The sequence below is a fragment of the Eptatretus burgeri genome, chromosome 9 (genome assembly GCF_056783735.1).
Source record: "Eptatretus burgeri isolate ZD-2024b chromosome 9, Ebu_testis_v1, whole genome shotgun sequence".
In the NCBI taxonomy this organism is placed as follows: domain Eukaryota; kingdom Metazoa; phylum Chordata; class Myxini; order Myxiniformes; family Myxinidae; genus Eptatretus; species Eptatretus burgeri.
Window position 1 is genome coordinate 14848829 of NC_140969.1, and position 20612 is coordinate 14869440.

General features: G+C 43.6%; 1 protein-coding gene across 3 annotated transcripts in view; it reads left to right on the forward strand.

Moving 5' to 3' along the window:
* The window catches only part of WASHC4 (WASH complex subunit 4), a 150769-nt gene that overhangs the window by 59343 nt on the left and 70814 nt on the right, over window positions 1-20612 (forward strand). For all 3 annotated transcript variants that reach the window (XM_085894150.1, XM_085894151.1, XM_085894149.1), the window contains exons 16-19: window positions 3996-4103; window positions 8269-8415; window positions 13216-13295; window positions 15109-15214. In XM_085894150.1, coding sequence (XP_085750276.1) covers window positions 3996-4103; window positions 8269-8415; window positions 13216-13295; window positions 15109-15214 — 441 coding nt within the window. The remainder of the gene's footprint in view (window positions 1-3995; window positions 4104-8268; window positions 8416-13215; window positions 13296-15108; window positions 15215-20612) is intronic.

The window sequence follows — 20612 nt, forward strand, 5'->3', positions numbered from 1 at the left end:
TCATTCATGACTCGTATTTTGATTTCTTGTTTATCATTTTATATTTTTATAGATACTTATCATTTCAAGTTCTTGCCTTTTAAATCACGCTGGGAAAAATTATAGGCGTCCCTGAGAGACTACACAGGAAGGAAGCTCTTATGTTTAGCCTCCCCAGCATTGCTCTCATTCTGTTGTTTTGTCAGCACAGCAGCACTTTACCAGCCACTGCTAGACTTTTGTCTCCGGCATCTTCCTGGCAGGGTCATGTAAGAGGCTGGGATTTTTCTCGTAACCTTCGAGATATTCCAGAGAATGTATTCTTATGTTGAGAATCCTTGAAGAATGATTCATTTTGCCATCACATAGAACATTGTCATTGGTGTGGACTGATAAAAATTGACCAAACAATATGCCATACTTGTACTCGTCCAGTTAGCAAAGTTGTACTTTTTTATTTTTTATTTCCTTTTCTTTTGCTGGCACCATGCCAGTTGTTGCAAATTCCTGAAATCCACATTTTCTGTGTGCCCTGAAAATTTATGTACACCACACTCAGTCGTGTAATGGTAAGAGCATCCGCTTTTAGTCTGGGAGGTTGGCGGTTTGAACCCCGGATGAGTCATACCAAAGACCTTTAAAAGTGGTATGTGCTGCTTCCTTGCTGAACACAACATTTAAAAGGATAGGGCATGGACAAACAACTATAAGTTGGCAAGTGTAGCGCAGGCGTTGATTGGCCTAATGGCCTCCTCCTCCTCCATCGAAGTTCCTTGGAAGGGAACTCATTCATTTTTATTTACCTATCTATCTATTTATTTTGATCTTCCAATAGGATACTGGATTACCTTGATATTGTACTTTATGTATGGGTCTGTCCAGGTAACATGTTTGTAAAATTTGCTGAATTATTTATCTCTTTCCCCATATGCTCCATAATAGTGGGGCAGATTAAGTCAGTATCCCACAAGAATCTTTCACTTGGTGGTACAAGCACCAAATTTGGTATACATGTGCTCTAGGACCCATTTTCTCAGAAAAGTACGTTACCCACGTTGAAAAACAAATTTTTTTTTTTTTTGCATTTTTGCAGAAAATGTAGATTTTTCTAACTGCCAAGCACGAGAGTGTGACCTGCTTGAGTTTTTCCAACATGAAAACCAGTCTTTCCCTGCGGCGCTGAGTGACAGTGCGAAACTCCACACTGGTCAGAAGTCGCAACTTGCAAAAATTCTGGAAGCTACAGTTACTCCTCCCGACACTAGACCAGGATGTGATGCTGCTATCATTGATGGGTCCTCTCTTGTGTATTCATTGCCGCCAAAGACATCAAAGACCTTTGAAGAATATGCTGTCCTAGATGTAGTTCCAAAGATTCAGATGTACTCATCGAATTTTGCGAGGACAGACGTAGTTTTTGTTGTTTATTGGACTTCCAGCCTGAAGGATGAAACAGGATCAAAGAGAGGCAAAGGGGATCGATGCCGAGTGATGGAGAAAACCAAGCTGCCACCTAACTGGAAAAGCTTCCTGAGAGACAACAACAACAACAACAACAACAACAACAACAACAACAACAACAAGACAGAGCTCTTTGGGTTATTTGCTGATAAGATAGTGACCATGTGTCCTGACAATGTCGTTGTTGTGACCAAAGGAGATCAGGCTCTTTCCAAAAGATCCATCAGTCTTGATGGCTTAAGTCCTTGCAACCACGAGGAAGCCGACTCCAGAATCTTCACTTGTGCTCTTCATGCAGCCAAGCAACAGATGACATCTGTGTTGATTAAAGCATGTGACACAGATGTTCTCGTTGTTGCAGTCAGTGTTTTTGCTACCCTCCAAGACGCAGGCATGGAAATGCCGTGGGTTGAATTTGGCCAGGGTCAGTTCATTAAGTGGTTGCCAATTCATGACATGGTGGCGAATCTTGGCCCAGACAAATCCAGTGGCATGCTGTTCTTTCATGCCTTCACTGGCTGTGATATTCTGTCAGCTTTTCGCGGAAAAGGCAAAAAAAACTGCATGGCAGGCATGGGAAGTTTACCCTCAAGTGACTCCCGTCTTCAAGAAGTTAAGTCGGTACCCACCAGTCATGGAAAATGCAGACTACAACTTCCTTGAGAAGTTTGTTATCACCATGTATGACAAGAACAGCACAATGGACAAAGTTGATGAGGCAAGACTGGACTTGTTCGCTCGGAAGCAAAGGTCTTATGATGCCATTCCACCGACAAGCGCAGCTCTCATACAGCATGTCAAACGGTCTGCCTACCGAGCAGGCTGCATATGGGGCCAGGCAACAGTGTGCAAAATGCAAACTGAAAGCCCTGCTAACTGGGGGTGGCAGAAAGATGGTGAGGTCTGGAAAGTCTTTTGGACGACCCTTCCACCCATTGCCCAGAGTTGTCAGCAGTGAACAAAATGTGGCTGCAAGACGGAATGCCGAGGGCGATGTAAATGCTATCGCTTCAGTCTCAAGTGTACACAGTTGTGTGCATGCAAATGTGAGGACTAAATGATTTACTAATCCACCACGTGAATCAAAAGATATTAATTTCCTGCTGTATATGCTATATTATTCTTCATTTTTTTCTTTTTGCAAAATGTAGCACTAAAAGAGCCTGTCATCATTTAATTCCAGCCATATCATCTTAGTTTTCAATAATTACGATTTTGTAAGTGCAGAAATGGATTTTTCTAACTCAAAAACATATATTTCAATGCATAGAACGTTAAAATAGCATTATTCCATCAAAATTTAGCTCAAACACAGATTCAAACCACTTCAAATGGCGGCCATCTTCAAAAATGGTGGCCATTTTGTTTTTCAACGTGGGTAACATATTTTTCTGAGAGAATAGGTCCTGGAGCACATGTATACCAAATTTGGTGCTTGTACCACCAAGTGAAAGATTATTTCAGTAATCTGCTGCACTATATATCCCATTGCCTTTTCTCCCCGTTTATTTAATTTTTAAATGCAGTTACTTGGAAGTTGCTAAATATCTAGTTACTTGGAAGAGCTGCAAGACCAAGGCAGAAGAGCACAAATATAGTGAAAGGGAAGATCGAGTAGCTCAAAGAAATGTGGGAAGAAAGCTGAGAAGAAACATAGTTTTTGATTACATAGTGATGAATGCCATGTGAGTTGGAGCTCAAAGATAAACAAGGAGTGTGTTGGACGATGACCATGTCTGACCAAGCGTGGCTAGAGTTGGAAGGATGAATGAAATTACTTCTGGTGTAAGACCGGAATCGTCATGGGAAGGGGTGTTTGCGATAGGTGAATCGAGAGGCCTGCAATCTGCTGGCAGTGGGGTATCACATAGTTTTTGGCTTCCATTATGCCAAGAAGCATCAGAAGTGATGTAGGGCCTCTAGCCCAAACTGTGTGAGACTTCCCAATTGCCTTGTGTACTGTAAGGAACTGCGGACCACGAAGGGACGACTCTTGCTCTTATTTTGGACTAAAATTGTACACTCATGTTTTAGCTGTCAAGTTTTGGTTCTATTCCCAACCTAACTATAAACTGGTCCCCTAATGCTTAGGAGGCAGGGCACACTCCATTAATTGTGTACTGTTGAATGAGACATTAAGCTGGTTGTCCAGTCTGTCAGCATTTGCTGGTGGGTGTTTATAACCTCAGTGTTTGCAAAAAAAGAAACGAACCCAAAGAATTTGTAATTGTAATCGGCCCCCTGACCAAATTTCAAATTCTTGCTGAAACCTTCAGTGGCATTGTCTCACATTGTATATGTGGCATTGTCACATCCAGAAATGATGTAACCAACAGCCAGTTGCTGCATGTTAATGAATGAATGAATGACTCGTATTTCCTCCAAATCTCCTTTCCCTTGTATCATCCCTCTTCCCACACTTTTCTACCTTCCCAGTTCCCCTGCTCACACCTTTGTGTATAAAAGTCGGTTTAGACATATAATCTGCTTTTTTAATTTTTTATTTGCGGAAAGCCTTGCTGTATGACTTACCTCGGCACCTTTTCCGGACACAGGCCATTCAGTTCACTTTCCACTGTCGAAGCATGCTGGTGGCAGAATCCATCTCACACATTTCCCAGTACTTGCAGTATCAGGCCCTGTGCATCATCTCTGCAGCCAAGGTATCGAAACGTCATGCCTCTGGTGTAAAATGATGAAAGTGATTTGACTCTAAAAAAAAATGTTTTTGTCTCTATTCCTTTTTTCATTTTTATCTTCCATGCAAGAGTCGAGGATATTGAAGGAGCAAACTTATAAGGGGCAGCAGGTTTACAAACTACGAAGGGGTATTAGGAGGGGATAGGTGGAGTGGGAGGGGATAAGGCGACATGCACCTGGAGGAAAGAATGAACAACACAAAAATGTGTAATGAGAGAAGTGAAGAATGGGAAAGAAGCAGCATGTGTCAAAGATCATGGATGTGCATTGGGTATGTTCATGAGGTCATGATGAGGAGCACATTTGAAAGACTGAAGAGAAGAAGGTGTGACAAAGGTCAGGTCAGGTATGGGAGCATCTGCCGAAGTAGCGCATTGCTGCGTCCACTTTCTGCCGGTACTCCAGGGGCTTCTGTCTGCCCATTCCCCAGTCAGATATTTGGCCCATCCCCATCTCCTCGAGATGCCGATCAACCTGCTGCAACCACGAGGCACGTGTTCAGCCCATTGGCTTCCTCCACTCAAGAGGCTCCCTCACTGAGAAAATCTGGTGAGCAGGATCAGCATCAGGAAAATGAGCCACTTGTCCATTCAGATGCAGCTGACGCTGTTGGACTATGCAGGTAACAAATCTCATGCGAGTCTCTCTCAGCAACCACTCGTTGGATACCAAGTCCAAACAGCGATAGCCAAGGATTCTCCGAAGAGGCCTGGGACCAAAGGAATTAAGTCTCCATCTCAGATCCCTGGTCACAGTGCAAGTCTCATCTGTAGAGCAAGACTGGAAGCACCAAGGACCTTAAGACTCAGACTTCCGTCCTCCTGCACAGGTACTGACAGCACCGCACCCCATGATCCAGTGAATTCATGACTCCCCAGACCCAACCCAGACGTCTATTGACCTCTGGTTCACAGTCAGGAGAGACATGAATATCAGTCACTGCCAAGGAAAGTGAATCTCTCCGTGACCTCAACATCCTCACCACAAACAGGTACAGACCAGATGGCAGCATCCAAGATGTCGGTGAAAGCCTTGATCTTAGTTTTGATCCAGGAAACCCGTAATCCCAGCGGCTCCGACTCCTCTTTCAGCACCTCAAGGGCCTCCAAAAGGATATCCAGAGTCTCCGCAAAGATGACTGCATAATCTGCAAAATCAAGGTCAGAGATCTTGACATTCCCAAATGATGCACTGCAGCCTGATCTCTCCGACATCCTCCCCAGAAACCAGTGAATACAAGTGCTGAAAAGTGTGGGGGACAGTTCACACCCCTGAAGAACTCCAGTAACAACTGGAAATAAGTCAGAGACGGAATCATCACATCTCACAGCACTCTCAGTACCATAGTATATTTCAGACATCAGATTGGTCAGTCTTGGCAGTACCCCAGGAAGACCAAGAATCCTCCAGAGGGCATCCCGATTCACTGAATCAAATGCTTTGTAGTGATCAACATCGGCTGCAAGCAGCCCCTGCGAAACTCTCGTCTGCGTTCAGTGAGGACCCAAAGAGCAAGGATATGGTCAATCGTTGACCTCTTTGGTATAAACCCTGACTGCTCTGAGCACTGGCGCTCAAGGAGATTGTGGTGAACCCTGTCAAGAACTATTCAAGCAAAGACCTTGCCCGGCACTGAGAGCAGCGTCACCCCTCGGGAGTTGTTGCAGTCTTGGCGATTACCCTTCCCTTTCCAGAGAGGGACAGCAAGGCCTCTCTTCCAGTCAGTTGGGATGATGCCCGTGTTCCAGGCAGAGCAAAGAACTGCATGCACCGACATGAGTCCATCATTTCCACCAGCCTTGAGAAGTTCAGCATTGATGCCACAGAGCCAAGGAGCTTCACCCCATTTCACCCAGTTCACCGCAGTCTGTTTCCACAAAGAAGGTCGATTACAGCTGATTGTAGGGTCAGAAAGAGGGATAGTAACACACCTGACATCCAACTCAATCGTTGGTGGATCAGCCTGGTATAGCCACTCAAAGTAACCGGCCCAGCGGGCATTCACTTCGGACTCTTCTGTGAAGAGCCCACCACCCTCCACTCCAATTACAGTCCACCGATAAATGGGCTTGGAGGAACGCAATGCATGAATTCCACTGTAAGCAAGACGAGAATCACCTGACAACATGTGATGCTCTACCCCCACAGATTCCTCACACAAGGCTTCCTTGTCCACCCTCAGTGCATGTGCAGTTTTATGCCTCAACTCCTTGAACGGCTCAGCTCTGCCATTAAGCCGGGCCCTGCGACTGGACGATGGTATTCAGTGTCCCTTCAGAGACAAAATTCTTCCTTGCCCTATGGTGAGTTCCAAGACATCTACCGGTACCATCAAGGATGGTTGTCTTGAAAACTCTTCCGGATTCCCCAAAGCACCCAGACCCCCTCCCTCCCCCCACAAATCCCCACTCAGCCTGTTTGCAAACTCCTCAGCTGCCCTCTCATCCTTGAGCTTCCCACCATCCATGCAAGGCTGGGATGGTACCATTCTCCCGGATTTACGCTGCAACTTCAGATTTGCTCCCACAAGCCTGTGGTCGGCATTGAGGAACTGAGCACTCCGGTGGACTCTGCAGTTCTGGATCATCCTCCAGCGACCATCAATGAGCACATGGTCAATCTGCTTTGCCACACCACCAGTGATGGAATACCAAGTCCATCGATGAGTCTGTGGGTGCTGAAGCTATGAACCAGCCACCCTAAGTCCTTGCCTTCTTGCAAAGTCAAGGAACTTACTGCTATTGTGGTTCACAGTTCCAGATCCATGGGACCAGCACATGTCTCATAACCATACCATCAGTTCGGGTCGATGCATTGAAATCCCCCAAGATTAGAAGAGTATCTTGCTTGGGGCACTGATCAACCACAAACTCGAGCATGCCATATATTGTGTCCTTCACGGTGAGATTTAATACTGCTGGGTGTCCATTATCATACACGCTCCTCACCAGGAAACCTGGTGGGCTAGACGGGTTAGTCGCCGCCAACCCGACCATGAAACAGGTTAGTACAGGTTTACATGGTACCTGTAGGAAGTCACAGATCTAATTTGGCCTGACCCGAACCATGGAAAGACAACGACATGGAAATAATTCCACAATCCTAAAAATAAGGCAATTAATGAGTGCAGATGAGCAACCAGCATGGACTTTTGGATGCTGAGCAGGTGAGGGTTTCTTGAGGAACGTGTTCAACCTGCTGTGTCTTGGAGATGGCAGGGGTAATGGAGGGCAGGAGAAACAAGGCCAGATATAAGATTGTATTAAATGGAAAGCCTACCAACTTGCTGCCAGTGAGAGAGTTGATGATCTGCTTCCTTTCTTGAGATTCTCGTGGTGTTGAAGGCATTGTTTTTAACAGCCTCAAGATCGAGGTTGGAAGCAACATTTTTCTAACCCAGAGCACTGAGCAATACTCCATGGAGCTCTGTATGAAAGCCTTGTACTCCATAATGAGTTTTGTGTGGCTGAGGAATGCCGACATTCCAGAATTGATGCCGGTTTGGAGATCTGGTGTTCCCACAAACGTTATGGCAGATAGCCAGATAAGGAGTTTCATGAACTGTACCTCTTATGTTGGCTGTCCAAATAAATGGATTGAATAATTAGATTTCCACTCCTTGTGGAGTGGGCCTGTGACATCCAAGTTGTGGGCCAGTGGTTTACCTTGTCCATGTTCTATTAAAGTGATTCAACAGCCAGTGTTTTACAAGTGTGATATACAGGACAGTCGTTGCATAAAATCATCAGTGGTTTTTAAGAGAATACTATAGACGTGCGATACCCGTGCACATGCACGGGATAGCAGTACAACATAGCTGGTAGCAGACGACAGACCGTACATGGGGAATGACAAAAATACGCATTGTGCAAAATGCAAGTGGTACTATGGAACGCCAAGACTTCCCAAACATTGTCGGCATGTCCACTAAGTGCCACAGCAATTTCATAGGGATCGTGTGACGGCGAGCCGAGTTTTTAGCGTGCAAGCTTGTTATTATAATAGAGATGATTGATAAAGTTCTCCTCAGCTGATATAGTAAGAACAATAGTTTTGTTTTCTTGTGCCAAAGAGAGAAAGTAGCTTCATTAATCGAATTTCTAATTCCTGTGTTCTTTGCTGTGTCAGAAACGTGTGGTGTCTGATAAGAAGTACAGTGAACAGCGGCTGGACGTGCTGTCAGCTTTGTTGCTTGCTGAGAATGCGCTCAATGGACCAGGAACCAAAGAGCGACGCCTTATCATCTCGCTTGCTCTGAATGTGGGAACACAAATGGTACGGCAGCACCAGTTACAGAAACAAACACTGGAAGTCATTTGCTGTTTATGCTTCTTCCTTATCTGCAACACATGGCTGCAGGCAGCATCATTTGCTGGCATTGCATGGGTGCTGCAAATGCAATACCCTGTGTAGGTTATAACAGGAAAAATATTTGTTGAGGGTGCCGGTCATAGCTCGCCTCCTCTTCACAGAGGATGCCTTGGGATCTTTAACGTCCACCAACTAATGCTGGCAGATGGGATGCCCAGTTTTAATGTCCACAAATGGACGGTGCACACGTTGATGAATTTTCCTGCCTGTGAAAAACTGAATCGTCCAGTTTATAACTGGGCCAGGATTCAAACCCAGACTCGACAACTTGGAGGTGGGTGTGCATACCTCCAGGCCATCCTGCCAACCTGTGTGAACCCTTAATTGCAGCAAAATATAGGGGTTATGCCCAAAACATCAGCTTTTCCTCACTTTTTGCTGCGGTTAGCATACCTTGAGAAATGTTCTATTCTTCCTTGCAATACTTTATGATCCTGTAGTTCAACTAATGTTGTAAACTGTCACTTCGATTTGCACTTATATTTTATTTATTTATCAGACAATACAATACCAAGTAAATTTACATGGACGTCAATTGTTGTGCTCGTAAAAACATTGCTTGTGTGTATGCTAATGAGTAAAAGCCAAATTTAGTTTTGAGCCTTGCTTTGGCTGGAAGTATTTGGTCTGTTTTTAATTTTGGGGGTGGTGCTGCCATCTTCCTGCCAATCCAAAGTTGCTCTAAGGGCATGTTAGTGTGATCTAAAATTGCCTTGAGGGCATTGTCATACCACAGTTTGGACGAGCGTCTCGCATCAACCAGATTTGGTGATGCAGGCAAATTACCTCGTCCACAAATGAAGGTTACTAACGACCCAGCTGTTTTCATTTTTGAAAATCCACAAGTTACATACCAATTCTCTTGAGACTAATTCAAGTATCAGAAGCTTAAAATATATATCACTAGCTGAAGTACCCGCGAATACCCGGGAAATTTGCCCTATTTTCCTCACGCTAGTTAGACTGAGGCATTAGTTGTATGGAGAAAATTGGGAAGGCTTCTTTTATTCCTCAGATTTATGGAAGGAAGGCTTTATGCTGCCATAATCCTCAGAGAGGTCATAGTTGAAGGTGGCCTTGAGCCACTCAATGTTTCTTGCAGCAGTGGCAACTGTCTATGTCCTGCCAAAACCCGGACCTAGAAAGCTGGAACGTGAGTTTTGTGCTTCTCTCGCCCATCGGTGTGACGCTCTATTTGCAGTTATGCGACGCTCTCTCTCTCTCTCTGCAGCCGACTCTGCTTGCCTGGCTCGTTCATGAGCAGATATATCAGTAGTAAGATGACTCTCTCTGCAGCCGACTCTGCTTGCCTTGCTCTTTCATAGCAGATATATCAGCAGTAAGATGTCTCTCTCTCTCTCTCTCTCTCTCTCTCTCTCTCTCTCTCTCTCTCTCTCTCTCTCTCTCTCTCTCTCTCTCTCTCTCTCTCTCTCTCTCTCTCTCTCTCTCTCTCTCTCTCTCTCTCTCTCTCTCTCTCTCTCTCTCTCTCTCTCTCTCTCTCTCTCTCTCTCTCTCTCTCTCTCTCTCTCTCTCTCTCTCTCTCTCTCTCTCTCTCTCTCTCTCTCTCTCTCTCTCTCTCTCTCTCTCTCTCTCTCTCTCTCTCTCTCTCTCTCTCTCTCTCTCTCTCTCTCTCTCTCTCTCTCTCTCTCTCTCTCTCTCTCTCTCTCTCTCTCTCTCTCTCTCTCTCTCTCTCTCTCTCTCTCTCTCTCTCTCTCTCTCTCTCTCTCTCTCTCTCTCTCTCTCTCTCTCTCTCTCTCTCTCTCTCTCTCTCTCTCTCTCTCTCTCTCTCTCTCTCTCTCTCTCTCTCTCTCTCTCTCTCTCTCTCTCTCTCTCTCTGCAGCTGACTCCGCTTGCCTGGCTCTTTCATGAGCAGATCTATCAGCAGTTAGCTGTTGCCTTCCGCGTGCAGTTCGAGAATTCAAATAACAGGAGGAGAATGTGTATGTTTAAAAAGTCAACGAATACGAACATTTTTTATTTCAAAAAACTCTAGCGTTTTTAACCATGAAGCCTTTTGTTACGATTAATATGCCGGCGCACTATTCGAAAACCATTTTTTTAATATATATATATATATATTTTTTCATTTTTCGGGAGAGCCACTTAGCGCATCCTGGAGCTGAATGTTAGTTCTATATATGTGTAAAGTTTCATCAAGATCGGTTCACTGGTCTCGGAGCTTAATCGTCACAAAAAAACAGACAGACACAGACAGAAGGACTGCCATTTATATCGTAGATTTATACCATTCCTTTCAGCTAGATTTGGACCCAGAACTTCTGGGATTCCAGCCGAGAGTCCTCAATTGGGCCACCACCAAGTTTAGCAGTGGCCTACCTTAGGGTTGATTTATTTTTCCTTTTGGAGCAGTAATATTGTGTTATTCACTCTGGGGTGTCATGACATAATCTGCAAAGATATATCGTCATTGTGCATACCTTTGTCTTGTCTTTGTTCTGTGGCAAGGCCACAGCAACACCTTCTAACAAAGCTATCACATTTTGAAACCGAATGAATAATCATGTTTTTCTGCCCTTGTGATTTCATTTAATTTCTCTGTTGTGTTCCTGGTAAAGGAGGAAGACGGATGTTAAAACGGTTCTTCTTGTATGTTTATTACTTGTGAAAATCGAAGGGTTTTTCAAGTTTATTGGTTGGTCGCATGTGCTATTTTGTCTGCCTGCCTGTTTGTTTGTCTATTTGTTTGTTTGTCAGTCACCTGTAGGTCACATTTTATACCGATATTCATGAAACTTCACGAAATGGGAGAGTCGGTCATAAAGGCCCAGTCATACCTTGACGTTTTAGCCAGCTTATGCCGATTTTTGGAAAATTTGTGTAAAACGCTAGTACACGTCGGATACGTTATGGGTACGTTTTGTATATGTTAAGACCACGCTGAAAAATACTGCCATAAGTGGTAGTATGCTGGCTTTAAACGTTGAACTTTTGGGTTTTCCTCAAATTTTTTCATGCTTGAAATTTTACAACGTATGCCGGCGTATGACACACGTTCCGCTACGCTGGCCATAAGTTGTAGGCACGTTATGTGATCGTTGACACACGTTACTTGTAAGTTACTCATAAGTCGAAACACGTCGAGGTAATGTTTAGCGTACCCGAAACTTATTTCTAACCTATGAGTAACGTTTTGTAAGCACGCTACACGAACGTTGTTCACACTTTGCAACACATTACTTGAAAGTACTACTACTACAACTACTACCAACATCGACGTCACTAAATTCTCTCGAACTACTACTACTACTACTACTACTAATAACATCGACATCACTAATTTCTCTCGAACTACTACTACTACCAACATCGACATCACTAAATTCTCTCGAACTACTACTACTGCTACTGCTACTGCCACTGCTACTGACATTGACATCTACTCAACATGGAGTCTGGAACACTTACCGGTTCCTCTTGTGAAGCCCATTTGTATATACCAATTCCCCTAAACGCTGCCAATACGCCATTATACGGTTGCTGTAAGTTAGAAGCACGTTCAGTAAGTTCTGTGGTCGTCCGGAAGACGTCAATCAAATTCGTCTACATACGCCAATGTGCGTTTGAGATACGTTACTCATAGGTTCAAAGCACGCTACTAATAGGTTCAAAGCACGTTACTCGTAGGTTAAAAATTAAGTTTTGGGTATGCTAAACATTATCTCGACGTGTTTCGACTTATGAGTAACTTACAAGTAACGTGTGGCCGATGTGTGTAAACGATTGCGGAGCGTGCCGAGAACTTATGCCAGCGTATGCGGAACTTGTGAGCCATACGTCGAGTATGTCGTAAAATTTTCAGCATGCTTGAAATTTCACGACGTACTAGACGTACCACGTAATATGACAGCGTACTTCATTGTTTTTCATCGTGCTCCTAACGTATACACAACTTACCCATACCGTATTCGACGTGTCCCAGCGTTTTAGACACATTTTTCATAGGTCGGCATACGCTGGCTAAATCGTCAAGGTGTGACTGCGATGTTGACACTTCCAATTTTCAGGCGGCTATGATTTAAATCGGCGAGCGGCAGGTTTTTAACAGAGAACGCCACGAGTTCGTCGGCGATACGTGCAGCGCGCTATGACTTAGTTAAACTATCGTTGGGCATAGGTTGTGTACGCCGACAACAGGCTAAGCATTCGTTGGTATAAGTTATCTTTAACACAACGAAACGTTCTGTGCCCGTTACTAATATGTTATGCATACGACCAACACGTTATGAATACGACCAAAACTTTATTTAAAAAAACCTCAAAACTTCAGCGTACACCAACGTTTTACGTGCATTTTTATACGTTGCCATTCCTGGCTAAAACGTCAAGGTGTGACTGGGCCTTAAGCAAGAAGCCTATTGATATTAAAGTCAAGGTCAACAACTTGGGTGCAGTTTCTAAAATCTTCGATTTTTTTCATCCAATTGACTTGAAATTTGAAGAGGACCTGCATAACAGGTCACTGAATTCAACCACCATTTATTTTTTGTGGTCAAATTAGTTTTATGGATTTCATAAGTATCGTTTGCTGCACAACTTCTTTCTTGCTTTTTGTTTGTTTGTTTGTTTGTTTTCCTTTGAAATCCTAACTGCATTTACAAACATTCAGTTGGGAGTTTTCAGCTTTTCAAATGAGAGGGTGTTTGCAGGATTGAAGTTATTACAAGTCGTGTGATTGTTCCTCAGAAAACTTTCCGTGATGACGAGTTGCAGTCTGTGCAGCTGGTGCTGAAGAAACTGGACCTTGTCTGTGATCTTCGAGAAAGGTTCTCTTTGATATGCTAAACATTTTAATTTCCTCTGCTACTGAAGGTGAACGGAGGTTATGTATTAATGTATTTATCCCTGTTTGTTTGTCTGTGAGCAGGATATCTCAAAAGCGTTTAGGACGGATTCAGACGAAACTTTATGGACAGGTTTGGGTGTGTGACAAGGACCAATTGATTAGATTTTGTTGACGATCCAGAATCGGATCTGGATACGAGAATTTTGGGGGGGGATTCTTCACCGTTAAGAGATAGGACCAAAAACGATATCTAGCACGATATCTCAAAAAGTTGTGGACTGATCATTTGTGGATGAGTTGGGTAGGTGATAGGATTAAGCCGGTTAGATTTTGGTTGAGGTGCGGATGCAGATCTGGCCTATCAGTGGGATACAAAATGTAAACTATTCAGCCTTGCGGAGGTATTCGCTCTACCGAGTGCGTTCTTCTATGTTGTTTCACGTTTTTTGTTATCCCGTGCATGCGAAGCGAAAATCAGGCTAAGCAATTGGTTTACTTTGTTTGTCTGTCTGTCGTTCATAAAATGACTTTTGTAGACAGAGAAACAACTAGATTTAAATTAAACTATACTTGGAACATGAATCAGAAAACTAACCTGTGGTTTAGCAGTAATTTGGCTCTGAATTTGTCCTGATCACGAAAGGTCAGAGAGAAGTGAGATTTTTTTTTTCTTTTTAAGTCTGTCTGCCATTCTGGCATTCAAACAAAATTGGAAATCATTTCAAACAGGAAACTTATTGTTTTAGCGACGTCATAAAGGACACAAACAACAGGCATGAATAACTCATGTAATGTGGTGCATCAAGGGCAGTAAACCTCCTGAAAATGTTTTTTTTTCTACAACCTGTAAAATCTTTATTTTATTTCAATTGAATGACTGTCTATGCTTGAACTTTGTAGAACACAAATCGCCTTTTTACCACTTTCAAAACCCTTCCGTTTTGCAGTGTTTTGCCGCTTGTAGTCTCCACCCATGTCCTTGTTTCTCAAGACTGTGAGGGGTCACGTGTTCTCTGAACTTTGTAGTTCCTTTATGCATTGGTTATATTGGGTACATTCACTTGTCTGTATTAAGTGTGGGGCAAGCAAGACAGCCTCGATAGAGGTAGGTGTACTTGCCTCTGAGCGGTCTAGCCTGGGTTCAAATCTCAACCTCGCTGTAAACTGCCACCCAGGTGTTTCACATGCAAGGGAATGAGCATCAATGGGTACTTCCATCCATTGGATGGATGTTGAGCTATGATTAGACACGTATACCAGCTCTCGTTATTGATGGACCTTGACGATCCGATGGTATATTTCACGAAGCGAATCCAAGTTATTGCCAGCACTCTGAAGATATTTCAAATTCGTCCATTTCCAATTGAGTAATGGTATTATGTGTCGGAGTGGCGACCCATTCAGGATTGGTTCAAGCTTCGAAACCACTCTCGAATGGTCATTATATACCCCAACACTCTGTAAAGGGTATGTGCCTATAATTATTGTTATATTAATAAATTGACTGTGCATTACTCATTCAAGGGTATCGTGTGATTGCGATTACTAGCATTATTTAATTATACAGAATAATGATTTTTGTCATTATATGAAAAAGTTCGAAGAAGGTTCATGTCCTTATTGATGCTTTGGCCACATTACTTTATTGGTTTCGAGATTTGTTTTTGCCCATACATTATATGTCATTGGTCCCTATACGCTCTTGCATGTATGTGAGTCTGCTTACTATTTCTGCAACTTGAGTTGTCCATCTGTTCATGGGTGCAAAAGACCCCTGCTGTCTGCCCATGCAGGTTGCATGCTCTGACCGATTGCAGCTTCCTCTATTGGCACCGCACTGTGATTCCGACCTACCTTCAAGACGTGTACAGCAGTACAGAAGATGCCTCCAGGCTGCATGTGAGTTACATCGGTTATTGGAATCTTGATATTTTATCTTCCGCAGTATTCGCACCCTATTTGGCTTCCATGTTATGTGAAATTCCATGTGGAAGATTTTATTTTTATATTTAGAGGAATGCCTCAAAAATGAGACAAGACTATTTTATTTTGACTTTAATTTACAGATTAAAAAATATCGAGAACGATGATGGGGGTTGAGAGTAATTTGAGTAGACGAAGACTATAGAGATGGGAAGAAAATTGAGGATAGGAATTTTAGGAGTCTGGAGAAAACGGAAAGGCTTAAACGTTTTCCACAAATGCTGGTGGTCTTTGTACGTCAACTGGACAAGAAACATTTTGTAACATCAAAAAGCAACGATTGTGGAGGCTTGTGAAGAATCAATTTAGTTTTATGAGGAAGAAATATCCAGATTGGTTTGATGAAAATGAGAATGTCATCAAGCAGCAAATAGACCATAGACGAATCACATTCGCAGACTGGCAAAACAATATTAGTTCCGAGTGTCAACGAAAGGTAGACCATTATCTCCATTCAGAAATCCAATGACAAATTTGTGATATCAGGAATATATGAGACACAAAGAAAGCCGAACAGATTAAACAGGATGCAGAAAGTCGTGACATGTTTAATTTCCATGGCGTCAAAGCTATTTATGGACCATCTTCTAACATGGTAACCCCAACTGACAAGTTTCCTTCCAACAGACCAAGACGGTATTCCCAACTGATGGAAAAATCATTTTTGTGAGCTCCTTAATCGAGATACCATTGTCGATGACGAGTTCAATTTCGAAATGCCACAATATCCAACAAAATCAGAGCTTGATATACCCCCAAACTTTGTTAAGGTGTTAAAGGCAATTCGACAATTATGAAAGACGAAATCATTTGCATCCGATGGAATTTCAAGTGAAATCTATAAGTATGCAGGATATCTGATTTCTCATCAGTTACACAATTTTTAAACACTAGTACGTGCCCGTAAAAAAAAAAAAAAAAAAAAAAAAAAAAAAAGAGGAAGAAGATAAATATTCCAACCGCGAGCAAGAAACAACAACCACACAGACCGTTTCTTCGCTCTTGCGTGCCCGTACGTGTGTGGCGTGGAAGTTCGCATATCGCAGTTACGATGATTCGCAATTTAGGTTTTAATGGCCAATTATTCAATTAGCTCCAACGTATTTTACCTTTTTGCAATGTCGTCGCAAGGAAAAACAAAAAGAGAAGAGAAGATAGAAAAAAATTTACTTCCTGGTTCGTAGCATGCCAGCACTCTGATGTTACCTAAATTTATGCAACATCTAATATGAAAACAATCATAACTTGGGGCATTGTGTTTATAAATGCGCATAATAAATCCAGAAATTATGAGAATACACAAAGTCATCACTCTCCGGAAACCCGTACGTTGTAACCTGTAATGGGGAACGCGGCTGAGCTTCCCTTCCCCATCGGCCACGCCCACGCAACAACGTGTCTTGTCATTGGTTTGGTAAATAAATGGCCATAACTTGCGAAGCACTTGTCCGATTAATATCAAACCTTGAAAAGGCACATCCTCAGGTCCCCAGCAATATATCTGGCAAGTTTCAATTACATCGTACCAGTGGTTGTCGAGAAACAGCGGTCACAGACACACACAATGCCCCCATCCACAGAGCACGTGTAGTCGCCCAATGGTTTGATGAACATGACGCTGATGTTACCCATATGTCATGGCCTCAGTAACCAGATCTGAACCCAGTCGAGCATTTATGGGATATTCTGGAACGATGCCTGAGACAGAATTTTCCACCTCCATCAAATAGGTGTGAGTTGATTGACTTTCTTGTGGATGAATGGTTCCGCATCTCTCCTTCAGAATTACAGACGCTGGTGGGTTTTATGCCACGGCGCATAAAGGTTGTACTGACTGCACGTGGGAGCTCAACGTCCATAACGTGACTTTACATTGTTGTTTCCATTTATTTATTTATTTGTTTTGGTCACTACCTGTATCTATCCTCAAATAATTACATAATAATATTGAGGGAACAGCTCTACATCATGGAAACCAATGCAAACCCTTTCCCATCAAGACTAGCATTAAGCAGGGACGCATTGTAGTACCAACCTTTTTTTTTCCCCCTGCCACGTGGCGGAAGGGGGATATTGTTGTCACCCAGGGCGTCCGGCTGTCTGTCCGTCCGTCCGTCCGTCCGTCCGGGCGTCAACATTTATAGCTGTGTGTGCGATAACTCATAAACTGTTCGCAATATCGATTTGAAAATTGGGTCACACATGTACCACCTGAAAAGGAAGAACCCTATTGATTTTGGGCATGGCCGGATCCAAGATGGCCGATTGGGGCGGCGTCAACATTTATAGCTCTGAGTGCGATAACTCATAAACTGTTTGCCATATCGATTTGAAATTCAGGTCACACATGTACCACCTGAAAAGGAAGAACCCTATTGATTTTGGGCGTGGCCGGATCCAAGATGGCCGACTGGGGCGGCCATATTGAAAAAAATGTTTTTGTAATAAATGGAAAACCGCTTATCTGATTTCAATTATTTTTGGTTACTACGTTCCTCACCCCTGGGGAACTTTTTCGAGATGATGACCAAATGGTGTCTTGTTTCCAATTCACCTCCCTCATTATCTGGAATATGTATGACCTTTTTCATTCAATGGCGGGCGATTCCCTATCTCTGATGGTATATTTTCATTTTTTATTGCTGGCTTTCTTGCTCGAGTCACATTGGAAATCGCATCCGGTATGGAAATACATTATCAAATATGTGGCAAACTATTCAGTTTGAGTCATCTTCAATCAAAAACTAAACACTCTCTCACCACAATGTCTAAACTGCAATACGCTCTCTCACCCAGTCTGCTGAAGAAATGCTGTTCGTCTTTTTTCAATTTTTATTACTGGGATTTACCATCATTTGGGCATCATTATAAATATTGCAAAGACGAAGGTGCTTTTCCAAACTGCCCCAAACTCAAACACCTCTCCCATGCCAACCTTTAAAATAAATGGCATGGGATTAGAGTCAAGCATTTTCCATATTCCGCAAACATTGACGAAGAAATCTAGGCTCATATAAAATCAGCCTCTGCAGCTTATGGTTGTTTGAAATGCCATGTTTTCAACAATAAAGAATTGAAAACGACAACCATAACACAAGTTTACAAAGTGGTAATAAGTCCAATTCTCTTATATGGCAGTGAGACCTGGGTTACCTACCGGAAGCATTTAAGGTCACTTGCACGTGTCCATCAACGCTTTCTCCACATTCAATGGGAAGACCGTGTTAACAATAGTGATTTGTTCCTTTTTCTGATGATTCATTGTTAAGCCGCTGTCACACCTTGACGTTTTAGCCAGCATATGCCGACGTATGAAAAAAAAAAAAAGTGGCGGATCACTGTGGTCTCATCGCCAGTGACCACTGTGTTGAAGAAGTTGGGATCGCTGTTCACAGTCTCCAGCATATCCTGTGCGATCTCCAAACGGAGTTGCTTCTGCTCGATCGTTAGCAGCTTTGGCACGAACTTCGCTGAGATTCTCCTTAAGCCCAAATCCTCAGTCACAATGGAATGAACGGATCCAATGCTGACGTCCGCCTCGTCTGCAGGCTCTCTGATCGTGATTCGACGAATCTGCATCAGCAGGGTCCTCACTTGGTCAATGACGATCTCAGTTCGGGATGTTGAGGGCTAACCAGAACGTGCTTCACTTTCCACTGATGTGCGACCATTTTTGAAGCGGTTGTACCACTCTTTTATCTGTGTGGTGCCCATTGCTTCGTTCCTGAAGGCCTGTTGAATCTTGCAGATCGTTTCCGCTTGGGAATCGCCAAGCTTTCCACAAAATTTGATGCAGTAGCGTTGTTCAAGTTTTTCCGTCATTTTGTCAAAAACTAAAATCCGACGCCGCTCACTTACACTTCCTCAATCATCGGCGGTCTCTCGGCAACTGACAGCTTCTGCAGGCGGGAAAATATTCACGCATGCGAATTAGGATCGCCTACATACGTGCACCAAACCACGCCTCCCTAGCTTCATTTGTTTACGCACGAAAAATTAAGGTTGGATACTTTTTGAACACACCTCGTGTATGTATGTATATATATATATATATATATATATATATATATATATATATGTATGTATGTATGTATGTATGTATGTATGTATATATATATTACCAAGCTTGCACACTAAATACTCGGCTTGCCGTCACACGATCCCTATGAAATTGCTGTGGCACTTCGCGGACATGCCGACAATGTTTGGGAAGTCTTGGCATTCCATAGTACCACTTGCATTTTGCACAATGCGTATTTTTGTCATTCCCCGTGTACGGTCTGTCGTCTGCTACCAGCTATGTTGTACTGCTATCCCGTGCATGTGCACGGGTATCGCTAATATATATTGTTACGAATCTGGAAGCCATTTGCACACAGACATTGCAGCCCCTGCAGTTCTATTATTTCGATAAGTATGTGTTTATAGTCAAGGTCCCATCCTTCTGTCTAATGGGAATTTCGTGTGTGTGCTGTGAGTTATTTTATAGTCAGGTTTATTACATCTACAACAACGGCACCGTCCCTCACTCAACCCGGTCGCCATTGCCCACGTATTTTTGGCTGAAGGCGTGGGCGGAGCCTCCATCGCCTCAGATCGAGGCTCCGCTCCAAGGAAGGGCATGGGATGTTTCCTCCAGCCAATGAGCGAAGGGCGAGCATCACGCGCGCCCCAGCCAATGGGAGGCCAGCGTGCCGAAAGCTACGACAGAGCCTCTTCGGGAGGTGGGCCTCCGAGACACCTCAACACACCCCTCGAGACGACTGTCCAATCAGGAGGAGGGTGGGAGGAAAAATAAATCTCCACCTCAAGAGAGGATAGGGTTGGTCGTTGTTAGAGCGTCTGCAGTCTTGGTGGCAATTGGCTTCGTCTGTGGTCGTGGTGGCTTGGTCTTTGTCGTCGTCTGCGGCCCTTTGCAGTGGCTTCTCGTGGTAGTGGCGGCCGAGCAGCCAGGGACGTGGGCCGTGGACTTCAGGTCGTGGGTTCGAGTCCCACTGTGGTGGTTTGGAGTCGGTCTGACCGCATGAGGTGGGAAGGTACCCCGGCCCGGATCTATCAAATAAAGACCCACGGGGTCCATTTTCTTTTTGGTGTGTGTGTGTGTGTCCATGGGCCCCATCTGTAAGTAGAATTGATAAGTGCCTTGTACATTGTTAATTACATTTCTTATTCGTGATAACTCTGCTCTGTGTCTCCCTTCCCGATTATTGCCTATTGTAAAATAAACCCCCGTGTTAAATGTTCCAGTTCGTCGTCCGTGTTTTTCCTTCATTGACCCAGCACGGTGCGTATTGAGAATTAGTGAGGCCGTTTG